Genomic DNA, 16473 nt, shown 5'->3' with positions numbered 1-16473 from the left:
TTCAATGACTTGAGTCAATTCCACAATGGATAAATTAAATCACATACGGGCCATTTGTTACACGCCCGGCTGCGAGAAAGCAGGGTCCCACTAAATGCCCTCTCCTTTGGGAAATTGTTTCCCCATGGGTGGTTTGGTGGGTTGCGATGCCACTTTCATACAAGACATTGTGTTTCACTTGAAAGAATGTGAGCACCACATCCGCTTTTTCGCCGAGCATCCATATAAGCCCAGCACCCCTGTGAGAAATTGCCCTCTTTTCATATGAAAGTGGGTCTCTTTCGTATGAAAAGTGGTGAAACTAACACTCTAAGTGAATGGTGGGAACTCGGGTTGACTTCAGACTCGGCTTGAGCCTCATCTGGTTAATATCCATGTCTTAGCCACCGTGTGGACTCTATTTTGACCTTTGACTGAGTCCCAAGTGATCCATATCTCCCAATTAATTTGAAGCCTACTGTGACCCAGTAAATCAACTTCTTCCCCAAGGTCATGGCTACTTACTGTCAGTACCACGGTTTGTGATGAAGATGGATCCTAGTCAACCTGGACGATTGAGCCACATGCACATAGGGCAGATGAATGAGAGAGAGAGAGAGAGATTAGCCAAGTATTTCTTTTCATTTCTGACATCAAAACTATACATCTTTCTTAAAAAAGACTGAACCTATTCAGCTTCCGTTCAGGTGTAAAAACGCACTCGAAGCTAAATGTAATAAGCCAAAATAGAGAGAATTAAAAGCTGAATGGGACAGGTCCCCACTACCCCCACATAGAGAGAGAGAGTCCCCCCCTAAGGATTTAAGGTCATGCACGTACAGGAGTGCGCGGGTTATACCTTGGCCCCAAATACGAGAGCGAGAGACGGTTAAACAGGAATGAAGTACAAAAACTTGGGAGCAAAGATGGGCAGGGATGCTACTACTGTCAAGGAGAGGAGTGGGACATTCTCCTCTTCCTCCTGCTCTCCTACGCCCCCTCATCGCTCTTTCATGAAGACCCTCACTCCTCCCACCACTCCTTCCCTTTCTTCCCCAACAAACCCCTCCCCACCTTCTCTCTCTCCCTCTCCCTCGCCCTCCCCTCCTCATCACACCCACACTCCACCTCACTGCACCAAAAAGCCATCTCCCCCAATGCCCAACAACCACAACTCCACCATTCTCTCCTGGTCTCTCACTGGCAAACGGGGTAGAAAGAGACTGCATTCACAGATTCTCTCTCCTCCATCCTTTCTCTCTCAAGAATATTACACTGCCCACTTGCTTGTGATGCTTTCATCTGGTGGTAATTCCAACACCACCACAAACATTGCTTCTACAATCATGACTACCAACAATGAAGAAGATTCTGATCATGCTTCTGCAGCACAGGCTAAGCACCAATGCAATAAGTGTGGTAAGTCATTCATCTCTCACCAAGCCTTAGGTGGTCACCGAGCTAGCCACAGAAAGATCAAAGGCTGCTGCTTTGCTACCGGCCTGAAGCATGAAGACTGTAATAAGAAGAGCAAGAGGGAGAAAACTGTGGTGGAATTGATGATGGGACGCTTAGACCCCCTCAGTTTCGACGATAAAGAAGCAAAGGACAGTGATAGAGTTATCTCCAACAGGAAGAGGAGGCCTTCCTCTCACCATGAGTGTTCCATTTGCAAGAAGCTCTTCCCAACAGGACAAGCATTGGGTGGGCACAAGAGGTGCCATTGGGAGAAGAGAAAGGACACAACAAATAGAACTAAAAGCAGTCCCATCCTTCTCTTTGATCTAAACCAGCCTCCTCCCATTGATGAAGACCATCAATTCTTCTTCATGGAGCAATCCTCATCACTTTATGTTTGAAACTTTCTTTCTTGTTTTTTCTGTTGGGTGTTCTTTGTTTAAAGAGAATTGGTCTTACAGTAGTCTATTTGGAGAGTGTGTGTGTTTGTTGAAGAGAGTTCTGAGTCATGTTTTTTGGGTGTCAGGGAGTCACAGTGGCAAATTTTTCAGATACGGAAAGGAGTGAAAGAGGAGCGTTGGAATATTGTGACAATTACGTTCTTAATGATCATTTAGTTAATTGATTCCATAACCATGAATTCTTTACAGTTACTAAATCAATTTAATCTTTTATTACTTGTATTATATTTTTCTTCATGACTCAACCTATGAGGGGGAAATTAACTGCTTGTGAGCTTGACTAAGTGGTGCCAACTTCCAATTGCTAGGCCAATGTGGGTTTGGTCAGGTCTCCTCGTCAGTGTAACCCAAAATGGAGACTTTATCATGGCCAGTTGGTGTTTGGTATATTGCATATTATTTCTTAATTTGCTTAATTAGAGTAAAGATTGCAACGTTCTTTGTCTATGGTGATGGCTTTTAGTAAATGGTAATTAAAGAGAGCAGAAAGAAACGGCTTTGAGGGATTTCCGTGCATGAATGATCTTTCTATTCACCACAATATGCACGCATCCTCCATAGGCTCATTTATTCTTATTTATTCATTTGCTTAATTTCACTGTACATTCATATTTCACTCTTACACTTTGTATAAATATGGCTAATGTTTGCTACCCGGTAAGGAACTCCTTAGTGAAAAAATTCTAATATTTGTATTTTTTACTTTTTTTCACATCTGACCCTCCAGGTGTTATCTATATACTAAGTTTAGTAGAAACTGGTTGAAAAATCAACGGCCTACAAAATATACCAAATTTTCAAACCTCAAAAAAATATAATTTTACATCAAAAAGCTATGATCCAAGGGCCTATTCCAGATATTTTGACCACACTGAACACATCCATAAGGTCAGATCTTGTAAAAACAACCTCCTTGTATGAGTTCCAACTAAGGGGTTCCTTACCCATGAGGGTAGCAAATGCTATCCCGTATAAATAGGTGGCATATATATATATATATATATATATATATATATATATATATATATATATATATATATATATATATATATATATATATATATGGTCATCTTTCATGCTCATGTTTTTTATTTTGAGCACCGTATCTCTCTAAAACGCTCATTGAGTGCACCAAGTGATTACAAGTGTCAATAGTTGTTGCCCCTATTGTTTGATCGTTTGAGGCACCCAAGCCCTTATGGTGCCCACCACTTAAAGGCACCTAGCATCTTTGGTGAGCCCTTGCAACAATTTTCACATGAAATTGCCAAAGGCTTCTTTGACATGATAAATCGGACTATGAAGAAGGCCCTCTTCTCTACACATGTTGATCATGATAAACCGGGCTAAGTATGAGAAAAAGGCCAAAAAGTTTAACGAGAAAATGAGATAAAAATGAGGCCTTATCCATAGAAGTAGCCAAGTAGATGCCCAAATTCTCCATGAGGTGGGGTGCAAACCGATCAGACATGGGCTAGATTATATCTGAATCTAAATCCAATTTCAAAATGCAAACAGTAGATCAGGATCTAAGTCCAGACTTGAATTAGATCCAATGAGATAGGTTTGCATATGGGTTGGAAAGATATGTGGTAGTACTAGACCCATTGGAGAAAAAAATGATAAAAAAAAAGCTCTTTACATGTAAATATATATATATAGTAATGCTCCCGTGATCCGGGAGCACCTACTCTGACCTACAAGAAATCATAGTTGTAAGTTGCATCTTCTCAATCAGACCTTATAGATGTACTTAACACAGTTTATTTTATAGGAATCATGTTTTGGATCATGATTTTTGGGCATCAAAATAGGTTTTTCAAGTCATGAAATTTTGGTACATTGTAAGCTGTTGATTTTTTAAGATCATAAAAATTCTACATGTATGTCATAATCACATGATTCAAAACTTGGTTTCCACTAAATAATGATTGTAGATCGTATCTATAGGGTCTGATCAACGAAAAAACTATTAGGTGGGCGTAGGTGCTCCGGGAGCACCTTATCATTAATAATAATAATAATAATAATAATAATAATAATAATAATAATAATATATGGGATTTTGCTTGAAAATTGAATTAGATCCAACTTAAAATACAGATCTGAATCCAAACGGGCATTATTGCACAACACACATTTGGAGAACACCCACAGCAACAAATATCAAACCAAGAAGTTGGTGCAACAAGCCACGTGGGAAGCAAGAGGAAGTATCTAAAAAGTACCTTGGAACATGAAGCTTTAAGTGTTCAGAAAGCATAAGGAGAGCAAGTAACAACAGAAGCACGTAAGAAGCTGCACTAAAAAGTAGATAAACCTGCACTTTTGTTGAAATCATGTTTAAGCCTCTTGACAAAAACCAACAATGTAATTAGCTTCTACAGTGAAAATCTTAAAACTTTTTGACATGAAATGCATTCCCAACTTCATGTAAATTCAAATGTAAAGCTTCATGCTACTTGGAAGAACATTTCTCATAAAATTATGTAGGAAAGGAGCACTAACTTCCAGACCTCTGAGAAGGAAGATGAGGTTTTTTCCACTGAACTATAGCGTGTGCTACACTCAATCGGTGGTCTGAGCAGTTATCCTACGCAAATGTTACTGGCATCACCAAACTTCTAAATGGTATATGCGCTATGTCAAATGACTAACATATGTTTAGGTACTTTAGTTATCTCAGTAACAGCACGAAAATAACTTGAGCGTTGGTCTCATATAGGGCTGATAAACGAGCCGAACCCAACAAAGGGTGGTCAAGCTTGGCTTGTTTCCTGTGTTGAGCCAAACTGAGCTGCAGCTCATGAGAGCTAAACGAACCGAGCAGGAGCAAGCTCATTTACAAAAAAATATTATGTTTTTTTTAAGTTGAAAAGAATAGAATTTAGACCTTATACCTACTAAGCCAAGCCCAAACTAGCTCATTTACAAAATAAACTGTTTCAAACTTGTAAGCAATAAGATTTTAACACTAAACTTGTCGCATGCAAGCTAAACACTTCAAACATCTTAATTCAATAATATATATGTAAAAATGCATTTATTATTAATAAACGAGCCAAGATAAACATTGATTTTTCATGCTCGAGCTTGTCAAGCCTATTTCACGAGTTCAAATGAGCTCTTTACCAGGTGAACATGGGCCAAGCCATGAGCGGCTCATCTATTTCCCAGCCCTAGTTGCATACATAACAGCTCAGGTGCATTAAAGCCAGAGACGGACGAATCAGTCTCCAAGAAAAATCCACTTAGAGACCGGCCAAATGGCTTTAATAGAAGCCATTCTACCCTTTCAAGACTGTCAACATAGGAGGTCAGTGAGGAACACCCATGGATTTCATCAATGTCCGGTATGAACACCGGTGTAAGGCAGCATAGACATACACATACATGCAAAACCATGGCTACAAGAGCAAGGAAACGAAGAGAAACAAACACTTAGTCCCCTTTATAAAGGATATACTAAAAGCACCTGGTTATCATCATAAGACGTAAGCTAAGCCTTTTTTTTTCTCTTGCCACATGGTAGACGTTTTTGTACTCTCATTTAGTCCCCTTGACAAAGGAAATAGCAGAAGCATCCGGTTAACATCTCAATATCATCACAAAACGTGACAATGTAAAATGTAATTCAATTGAAAGGGAACTGTTTCTTTAACTCGTTCCACACACGGTGGAGCACTTGTACTCATTCTTGTTTACCTGAAGTATATGGAAACCAATGGGATGTCGATGTCATTTTCTTCCTCATCCTCACAAGCCACCACGATGTCAAAATGGTGACGGTTGGGTGGCACCTCCAACTTAGCAATCTCCCTAGCCAAATCCACAACCTTCCGATCCATCCGCTCTCTGTGCCTGGGAAATATGCTGTTGTAAAGCAGGCTCTGCCCACATGAAATGCTGTAAGCAGTTAGTCCTTTGGCTCGGAACCATTGCAGTAATTCTCTCAAGGTCAGATTCTCCTTTATTATCCAGCGGTCCCACACAGTCCAGCTCAGATCCTGATGTTTAATCACCTTGGGTGGAACCGGCTCGGCCATGATAAACAGGGGCAGTGCCAAGTTGGCGAACGTATTCCTGTAATCATCTAGTTTATGACCACCACTCAATGCCTTGTACAACTCCAAGCACACCAACCCCGTAGCCATCGCAGTTGTTGTAGCAATTGCTGGGATGATTCTTCCTGCAATGAACTTGGCCTTCAGCTTATCAACTTCAAGGATACCATAGTTTCTTGCCCGCATGTTAGCAAGCCCTGAGATAAAGTCTATATGGTAATTTGTATCATCATCCTGCAAAGAAGTACACGATGAAACCAGGACAGATGAGAAGAAAAAAGATATGGTTGAGTTGTAGAGCAGTTCAAAACCTTTTCAAACTGTATGGGGTTCATTCTGAACCCAGGTGGCAGCACAGCAGCATGCTCTTCCAGTTTCAGTATTAGAGCATCAATAACAGCATCATCATCAATGGAGGCTGTGGTGAGAGTGGTAGCTTTCTCATCAGTCACAATTTTCAGGTCCTTCTTGGGCTCAAATTCAGGGACTATTACTCTCTTGATTGCTTCAGCCAACTCAATGCTATCAGGCCTTTTAGACCAATCTGGAACATTTATCCCAAATGTTTCGGCTCGTAGGATGGAAGCAGCCATGATGAAGTGACGATGATCAAGGTCCTCAACTGAAAACTCCAATGGTTTAGGAAACCGCTTAGGAGCAGACCAGAATGGAGCTCCGGTACTAGTAGCAGCATCTTCCGGAAAAGTGAAAGTCAGCTGCTTCACACGATCTGAAAAGTAGTCCTCAAACCTGCAAAACTTTACCAATGAGCCCGAGGAAAACAGATGAAAGAACTACTTCAAGCACAAAATAAAAGAAGAAATGTAAGAATTACTTCAGTCGTGCCCAAGCAACACAGTCTTGGAATGTTTCGCAACGTTCAGCACTGAGACATTCAATAACACGCTCTAAAAGTTCCCTAGCCTGAGCATCCCCTGCTGATCTCATAGCAGCCTTGTATTCGGTTTGGTTGGAGAGGAAGGACTTTACTTCATTTGGTGTTTTCTCAAGCAAACCTTCAAACTCGGATCGAGCCCAGGTTAGGCAGTGATCAATGTTGTGTGGGAAGGAGTGCACTGTGCACATAGGTGCTTGTTTCTCAGGAGGATCCCTAGAAGCCCCATAGTTCTCTGTGAGATGAGGGATTACCATCTGAGTATTACACTTGGTTCCCAGAGTTCCAGACTCCAAAAGTGGCTTCTGATAATATAGGCACCTACTATCAATATAAAGTCTCGCATTCACATTATCCAATGCATTGATAACAACATCTAAACTCTCCCAAAATACATCATCAAACACATTCTCAGTTTCAGGATTAGCACGGTTTTGCAGAGCTTCTATCCGAAGGGAAGGGTTGATCAATACAGCAGCTGCTGCAGCAACAGTAGATTTTGCTTGGCCAATGTTCCAATCTCTAAATAGAAACTGTCTGCTGAGGTTACTCTTCTCAATAATATCATCATCTGTAATAACAAGCTTGCCTTGGGTACCACAGGAGACACCCATCAGGCCTAAATTTTTCAAAAACTCACATCCCAGCGCACCGGCTCCAACCACGAACACTTTGGCTTCCTTGAGTCGTCTCTGCAGCTTGGAACCAAAGACTGATATTTGTGGATCATAACGACTATTTAGAGGCATCAAATCACCAGGCTCCAGTGGTTCGGCAGGGAGCGACTCTACAGAGTCAAAGTAAAAGAACTGACAAAAGTCCACCAAACCCGTCAGATACAAGTCATCTAACAAATAGCTACGAGATAAGATAAAAAAAAGTGTAGACACAATAGACAAACAAAGCTTTCAATTCCCTTGAATAATTCATTATGAAACCCTACCTGGAAAAGGGGATGAAACTTTCCAGAGCAAGCTTTCACAACCTCTTGTCCAACAATTCCACCAAACATAGCAGCCATAGGACTAAGCACTGCCCTTGAACCATTAGCAAAATGTCGAAGAACCTTCTCATCAATTTCTCCCAGTTTAGCATCACCAGCCAACTCCTCATTCATTAAAGTAACCATGGCTATCAGCCAGTGAACATCCTCATCTGATCCAGCAACAGGGAAGCGCCCAAACTTGGAGATGAACTTGTCAAGAGCTTGAAATGCCAAATGCAGCAGAGGTGGATGGAAGGACTTTGCAAAGTCACTAAGAAGAAAATAGCCAGGATCCTTAAGGGAAACCCTTAGAGGTTTGAAATTTAAGTTCTTAGGCTGCTTAACCTGGGTTACTATGCCACCTTTCTCATATTCACCAAACTTCGTCGTGTCTTCTTCCAGGAGAAATGAAAATGGTCTTGTGCTTTTAATCTTTCTAGGTTTCCCATCATTCAGCTCAGTCATACCCTTGACTTCAGAAAATACAACCAGATCTCCATCTTGGAACTCAAGCTGCTCATCATCAACAAATGAAACAAGTGCAGGATTATCATTGCTGATGGAAGCAATGATGCCCGTGTGTGGTTCCATACCATCAACATCTAAAACAGTAAATTCAGGACCAAAGTCACAAAATACGCTTCCAAACAAGCCTCGGACTTCAGATTTGATAAAAGCGATTGGAGGCTGATGATTATGACAATAATCATCAAATTCAATTGCTTTATCCAGGCTGATGTTAGTGAAAACTACAGCCTGCAGTGAAGAAAGAAAAATGACATGAGTGCTGTTACACATGATACAGATCTGCATCTAAAGAAACCACAAGGTTTGACATTCAAGAACTATCATGGTGTAAACATATAAAGCCCCTCCAAACAAAAAGAAGTTACATAAAAAAGAACCAAAGTGCAAGCAGAGCAGGCTATATTCTGACAACTGTTGAAAGATTGAAAATGAGCAAAAATCAAACAGTCTAAATTAACAATGAAGACGCACATAAGTAGATCCATATAAAACACAAAAAGCAAGGAAATCTATGTAACCGCAACACAGCTAATCACTAGCCATACCTGTGTTGACACAGGTACGGGTACCGGGTGCAGTACGGGTATGGGTACTGGGTCCCGCACTGCACCGGGTCGGCTTCAACAGACTCGACCTTCTTTACCTTGGTCAAACGAAAGTCAAAGGGGCAGGACCATTTTGGTCCCACCCCACCCGATACTACCCCCCCCCCCTCCCTCTCTTTCTCGAAACCCCGAAGCCGAAACTGACTGCTCTCCCTCACTCTCACTGCTCTCCCTTGAAACCCTTGACTCTCGCTCTCGCTCGTGCTTCCCCCCCCCCCTCTCTGGCACTCGTCTTCCCCTTCTCTCTAGGGGGAAAGATGAGAGAGAGAATGGGGGGGGACGAGATGGGAAAGACGAGAGAGAGGGAGACAAAGAGGCAAATCGAGAGAGAGGAGAAAGATGAAAGAGAGAGAGAGAGCATACCGAGGTTCTTATTAAACCTCCTCTTAATCTTTTTCTTCTTCCAATCTGCCCGAGAGAGACAGAGAGAGGGAGGCGAAGAGGCGGTGGGAGAGACTCCTTTTTTACCATAAACGCACCCCCCTCTCCTTTATTCATTTTTTAAAATTTTTGGACACCCCCTCCTTTATTCACTTTTTACCTACACCTCCCTCCTTTATTCAAAATTTCATCCCACAACTCCCCTTTTTACTAAAATCTCTCCCTCTTTTACTAAAAACTGCATTGGACCTACAAACCATTATATGGATCTTGCATTGGACCTATACAATATATATATAGTCGTGTCCCCGTACCCATATTTTTTGAAATTGCCTACCCTCTGTATCCGTACCCAGGTGACATGGAAGGAAATCTTGTTAAGGTGTAAAAAATTAAATTTTACAATGAAATCACTTGCTCTGATTGTTGTAACTTATACAAAAATAGTGTACAACCTTCATGAACGTGTGAAACTTGGAATCCATCACCAAACTTTTCAGAGCAGGAATATATGCACGCATACTAGTTTTTTAATATGAGAAACTCTTATCAAAATTCAGTATTTATCTTTTCCTTCATTTTACAGTGTCTAACATGTAGCCAAAATTTGAACTGTATAATCTGATACATGAACTGTTACATAATTTTCCTGGAGCATCTTAATAATAAAAAAATTATGAACCTATTAACTCTGAAAGGAAAACACAAAGGTATCTAACTGTGTCATCTTTCTTGAGCATGTATGTCCTTATTCATTGTGAACTTGAAAAAAAACACCACTCAAAATATTCAGTGAACATGGTTGTGCGTGTTAAAAAGTGCATATACACATTATTTATTTATTTTTCCTTTTTCTCTTTATTTTCTGTATTTTTAGGATTGTCTAGTTCATATTGAACTAGACAAAAACTAATCAAGATTTGACTAGTTTTGAAATAGCCGTTGGAGCTAATCCAAATAAAGTTTATTATTTTTTCTTTTGAGTTCTCTCATTTATACCCTTTTGTGGGTTATGATTAAAGTGTCTTTAATAGACACTTATTACAAACATTTGTTCTTTTGTGACATCCTCATTTCCTTACATGGTATCAGAGCTTGGAAGCTTTTAGATCTTGGAGGGTTTTCACCTCATTTTCCGTGTCATTCTAGCAAAAGTTGATTTGTCCCATTGTTCGTGACTCAAGTGCTCTTGTGCCAACATAGTTGAAGAAAGAAGTCATTTGAAGGATTGTTGACTACTCATAGATCGTGATTGTGCTCTTGCTCCTTCCTTTTTCTCTCATATTTTCTTTTTTTCTTCTAATCTTCTCTCTTTCTTCTTCACCCTTGTAAGAATAGATGGCAATGATAAAGTCACCATCATACCCGTAAAACTAAATGATACCAATTATGTGATGTGAGCTTCAATTATGAAGCATCACATTTGGGGGAAAAGAGTTGTGGGGGTTACTAGATGGTTCCGATTCGGAACCAAAACTAATTATCACAAAGATTGAAAATGAGAAAGAAGTATCTCTCATGAAAGGAGAGAAAACTAAAGCATTAGCTACCTATGAGAAAAAATGAAAAGAATGAAGAATGGGGCATGCCAAGATCATGTTTAGGCTAATTAATAGCGTAGACATCAAGAAATGCTCTAGTCTTTCAAAATTTGAGCATGACAATAAGGCTTGAGAATATCTTAGAAATGTGTATTCCCTTAAAGACATTGCACATGTGTGCAATTTACAATATAAGGTGCGAACTATGATCCAAAGGGACAAAAGTATCAAAAAATATTATAATGAGTTGTTTGAACTTTGAGAAGAGTTGAATCTTCTTAGCCAAAGTGGCATTGTCCTGAAGATATCGAGCTTCGCAAAAAACAACTCGATATGAAACATTTTTACCAATTTGTAAATGGTTTAAGGCCGAAATTTGAAACAACCAAATCGGCCGTAAAAACGTAGAGGAAAAATTTCCTCTATTGTTGACACTAATGAAGAACTAACTATAGAGGAAAACATGTTCAAAAAGAATACTCCAAAGAACGAAGAGGATTCAGTTCTAACCGTATCTAGACTAGGAAATTATATGTGCACTTATAGGCCGCCTCATTTCGGTAGACAAGGCAATGATTATGATAAAAAAAAAAGTCATTTGTCACCATTGTCATGAACCAGGACATTATAAGCCTCAATGTCCTAAATTAAAGAGAATAGATGAAAAGAAAGTTACATTTGTCGATTCAACACAAGAATCAAAAGATCAAGCCGATCAGGTTAAACCAGTGTCTATGGCACAACTAATGGAAATTTTTCAACCTTTTCTCAAAGGAGCATCTTCCTCAACTGAAGCCTCAACCAAAGCAGTTGTTTCGTCATTCTCCGATCCCAATAACTTTCCTTGACTTCTTGACTCTGGTGCTTCCTTTAATATGACTCCAAATATCAATATTTTGTCTGAATGTCCAAATATCAATATGACCAAGTTTAGAAAAATTTTGCAATTATGAAAATTTTGCTTATAAAGATTGTATTATTGGTAAAATGAAGAGATTACCATTTCATGATAGAACTTTTGTTTCATCTAGACCACTTGAGTTAATACATTCGAACGTTTGGAGTCTCGCACCAGTCATCAAAATGTGGATACCAGTGTTATCAAAAACACGCCTTGAGGCGCAAAAGGTGTACCTCGTCTTGAGGCACAAAAGGCGTGCCTCGTCTTGAGGCACAAAAGGTGCACCTCATCTTGAGGCGCGGCCCTCTGTGCCTCAAGGCGCAAAAAAATTAAGATTTCTAAGACATAATCAACAAGATTTTTGTAGGTTAATCTCATATAGTTTCTAGTTATTTTAGTTATGTAATCAGTTTCTTAGTATATTTTAATTTTTGTTGGTTAATCTCATATATTTTTCAGTTATGTAATCAGTTTTTATATGTTGCTTAAAGTAACATATAAAAGTAACTTACTTTTATATGTTGATCTCAGATTTTTTAGAATAATTTCATATATTTTAACTTTTGTAGGTTAATCTCATATATTTTCCCGTTATTTCAGTTATGTAATCAGTTTTTTAGTTACTTTTATAAGTTAATCTCATATTTTTTAGAATAATCTCATATATTTTAACTTTTGTAGGTTAATCTCATATATTTTCCAGTTATTTCAGTTATGTAATCAGTTTCTTAGTATATTTTAACTTTCGTTGGTTAATCTCATATAATTTTCAGTTATATAATCATTTTTTAGTTACTTTTATGTTAATCTCATATTTTTAGTACTTATTTGAGATTTTCTATTTTTTATTGGTTGTTATTTTATCAATAAAGCATTTCTTTATTTATTTGTATTTTTAGATATTTTTTATAATTTTTTTAAAGTTTTCAAAAAAAATTTAAGGCTTATGCCTCGATTTTTGGTGGAGCGCCTCACTACGCCTCAACGCTTTTCACAACACTGGTGGATACATATATTATGTAATTTTTGTTGATGACTTCTCAAGGCATACTTGGATCTACTTCCTTAAACATAAATCAAAGGTCTTTTTGCATTTTCAAACATTTCACAAAATGGCTAAAATTAAATTTTAAAATGATATTTTCATTTTTCGCACCGACTCGGGGGAAGAATTTTTGTCAAAAGAATTTAAAGATTATCTCAATTTACATGGCATCACACATCAAAGATCTTGCCCTCACACACCACAACAAAATGGTTTGGCCGAACAAAAACATCAGTACATTATGAAAACTAATACAACTTTATTGATAGCAAACCACGTTATAAAAGAATTTTGGGATAAAGCAGCCCTAACTGCTACCTATCTCATTAACCGAATCCCATCTTCTTCTTTGAAAAATATAACTCCAATTGAAAATTTTGTTAAATTACCTCCTGATTACTTCAGGTTAAGAGTTTTTTTATGCAAATTTTTGTCATCACTAACAAAAATGATAAACTCTCTCCCTGTGTCATTCCTTGTGCCTTCTTCGGTTATGCAAATAATAAAAAAGGCTATAGGTATTGTGATATTAAAAATAAAAAATTGTATGTATCAAAAAATGTATCTTTTTGGAAAATAAAAGTTTTTTTATTTTAAAAAAGTCAAAGAAGTAACCAAATATTCATTTTTGATAGATTTGACTTCAAAATCTGATGGATGTGACTATGAATGTGACCTTGATGATGGTCAAGGTATTATTGATACTAAACATAATATTATTAATGAAGAGCAAACTCATACGGACACCAATTGTTTACAGTACTCAAGACGTAGAGAATCCAATCTTCCATGTGCATTGGAAAAATATTCAGAAGCACAAACCAGGTCAAACAATCTCTAAACCTCCCAGTAAATTTGTGTCCTATGAATCCTTTTTATCCACATTTAAGGCATCTATTGCATTGATACACTCGTATATAGAACCTTTATCCTATACTCAAGCCAAAGGACATATAGAATGGGTAGAAGCCAGGAGGGAAGAATTAGAAGCCTTAAAAAGGGCTAACACTTGGACTATCCAAGATATTCCACAAGGAAAAAAACCTATAGGTTGTAGGTGGGTTTATAAGGTTAAAATCAAGAGTGATGAAACTCTTAAAAAATATAAAGACAGATTAGTGGCCAAGGGTATTCCCAAGAGTATAGCATAAACTACGAAGAAACTTTTGCTCCAGTTGCCAGAATGACTACAGTTAGGACCTTGATAGCTTTAACCTCTCTTTCATGGCGGTGCAAGAAGCAGCAGAAGGTCGCTCTTTCGTCAACCAAAGCTGAATACCGAGTCATGACCACCACAACAATGGAGGTAGTCTAGCTCAGAAGACTGTTGGCCAACATGGGAGTTGAATTGACAAAAGCCTCATGCATATAATGTGACAACAAGAGTGCAATCTACATTACCAGCAACCAAACATTTCATGAACGCACCAAACATATTTAAATGGATTATCACTATGCCATAGAGGAGTATCTACATGGAACCATAGATCTGCCTTATGTTACATCACAATACCAATTAGCGGATTTATTACCCAAACCTCTCGTTGCTCCTAGATTTCATTTTCTTTTAAACAAACTTTCGCTCATTGTATCGTAAGTTTGAGAGGGAGTGTTAAAAAGTGTATATAGATATAAATATAATTATATATAATATAATATATTTTATTTATTTATTTTTCCTTATTCTTTTTCTTTTTCTCTTTATTTTATGTATTTTTTGGATTGTCTAGTTCATATTGAACTAGACTCAAAACTAGTCAAGATTTGACTAGTTTTGAAATAGTTGTTGGAGCTAGTCCAACGGCTACAAATAGAGCCGTTGGACTAGCTCCAACGACTCTCTTGAGTCCTCTAAAAGCTCCTCTATCTCCCTCTCTCAATGTATATAAATAGGGGTAACTCCGCTCTCATTGTAACAATGCTTCTTAAGCATTTTACATGAATGAAATAAAGTTTATTATTTTTTCCTTTTGAGTTCTCTCATTTATACCCTTTTGTGGGTTATGATTAAAGTGTCTTTAATACACACTTATTACAAGCATTCATGCTTTCATGGAAGATCCTCATTTCCTTACAGTGCATACAGATTCTGTGGATAAGCATAGACATGTATCTCAACAGGTTTCTTCTACTTGCGCAACTTGACATTCATCTACACTATACATACAAGTTTACATTAATTTCAACGCGACTATTGCCTTAAAAGTCTATCCTTATCTTTGGTTAGAGTGCATTATCTTTTCATGTTAAGACTTTTCTTTCGAGGTAAAAATGAAGTTTAATTGCATTAAGAAATGTGAATGATGAGGAATCATTCTGCAGGCATAATAAGAATATATAAAAAATGCATGTTTTTTTTGTTCCATACGATCATGTTCCAATCTAGTCGGAAGCATGAATGAAAAGCAAACCATAGGGATTAAGAATTTATTGTGGGAGACAAACAACCCATGACATCATATGGTCAACTATAGGAACATCTTGGGTGACGTCCCTTGTCTCAAGGTTCGAAGCAGGGTGTACCAACTTGGATTATCCAAAAAAACTATAGGAACATCTTGCGTTGGCAAGCCACCATGCTTTTTATAAGCACTTTAAAGACTACTTGAGGAGGGGAAAAAAAAGGATGTTGGCTCCATGTTATATGAAGACGCCAATAGGATGCAAGGATGCAACTACTTGTATGGAGTTTTCAATATCACAGAGTAAAGATGGAGTATTTTTCTGAAGCTCAACCCCTAAATCCAGAGGATCAAAACTCAATTTCAATGATCAAACAAAATGACTCAAAATACAAGTGAATTGATGTGACATTTGGCTACAAAATTAAGGATATGGAAATGTAACAATGAACTTGTAGTGGTCCGAGTGAGCAAAGCAAGGACTATATGTTGACATATTTGGCCTCTACAGAATGGGAGGCATGGTTTACCATTGCTTGGTGGATTCCGGCCATTTTATTCTTGCATTTGGGTGTTCGTGATTGCCAGATCACTTGTCGCAAAGGAGATGTTTGCATCCATAGTGAGAAGCCTTGCCATTTGCAAGATGAATATTTTATGGTTCTTCATCTCCCCTGTACAAATCACTGACCCCCATCAGCCCAGTCAGGCACCATATGATATGCAGTGGAGATCCAAAAATCTTTCTTTGATGATGTCAAAATTGTGCTCCTTTCCCCTTTTGAGTTTGATGATGTCAAAAGTGTGATCCTTCCCTCCTCTCTTCACAGACCAAGCACTAGAGACAAATCAAAATGAGGCCTGTCTACTTGGGATGTTATTCAGGGCCGTGAAGTTGTTGGGTTTCTCTGTTAGCCAAGAGATTATAACAAAGATGGAATTTCAACTGATCACAGATGAAAAAAGTTGCTGGCCAAGGAGATTGCAAAGTTAGAAAGCAAGAAGAACAGTGGCCTATATAGGGTTGTGGATCTTATACGCAATCTATTGCGAGATGAACACCTTGCAAAGGAGGCAATGGAATTCACTTTTACAAAGGAGGAAATGAATTGCAAAGGCAATGGAATTCACTTTTACAAAGGAGCTAAGTCACAGGGATTCGGCTAGCAGGGTGCCGCACCCGCGTCGACGTGACTCGACGCGGGTGTGGGTGCGGTCAACCTGACCC

The 16473-nt window shown here is 38.4% G+C and overlaps 2 protein-coding genes across 4 annotated transcripts in view; one reads left to right on the top strand and one right to left on the bottom strand.

Moving 5' to 3' along the window:
- The first annotated feature begins 1325 nt into the window (after window positions 1-1325).
- Window positions 1326-1838, top strand: LOC149843933 (zinc finger protein ZAT3-like). The gene has a single exon (XM_090000994.1). The coding sequence runs from the start codon at window positions 1326-1328 to the stop codon at window positions 1836-1838; it is 513 nt and encodes a 170-aa protein (XP_089857120.1).
- A 2137-nt stretch (window positions 1839-3975) lies between these two features.
- LOC149843932 (ubiquitin-activating enzyme E1 1-like) overlaps window positions 3976-16473 on the bottom strand; it is a 42908-nt gene continuing 30410 nt past the window's right edge. The window contains exons 3-8 of one of the 3 annotated variants that reach the window (XM_090000173.1): window positions 7801-8598; window positions 6798-7666; window positions 6274-6712; window positions 5604-6196; window positions 5374-5456; window positions 3976-4218 (exon numbers count right to left, since the gene is read on the bottom strand). In XM_090000173.1, coding sequence (XP_089856299.1) covers window positions 5384-5456; window positions 5604-6196; window positions 6274-6712; window positions 6798-7666; window positions 7801-8598 — 2772 coding nt within the window. In that variant the 3' untranslated portion in view covers window positions 3976-4218; window positions 5374-5383. Of the gene's footprint in view, window positions 4219-5327; window positions 6197-6273; window positions 6713-6797; window positions 7667-7800; window positions 8599-16473 lie in introns of those variants that run through there. The other 2 variants (XM_090000172.1, XM_090000174.1) reach the window with 2 other exon arrangements.

Source organism: Nuphar pumila, chromosome 3 (genome assembly GCF_984573655.1).
Source record: "Nuphar pumila chromosome 3, dmNupPumi1.hap1.1, whole genome shotgun sequence".
Classification (NCBI taxonomy): Eukaryota; Viridiplantae; Streptophyta; class Magnoliopsida; order Nymphaeales; family Nymphaeaceae; genus Nuphar; species Nuphar pumila.
Note: the sequence above shows the minus strand (reverse complement) of the source record. Positions and strands in the feature narration are given on the sequence as shown.

Bases quoted from the DNA above. Each gene is read 5' to 3' on its own strand.
- LOC149843933 (XM_090000994.1), top strand. From the start codon at position 1,326: ATGACTACCAACAATGAAGAAGATTCTGATCATGCTTCTGCAGCACAG.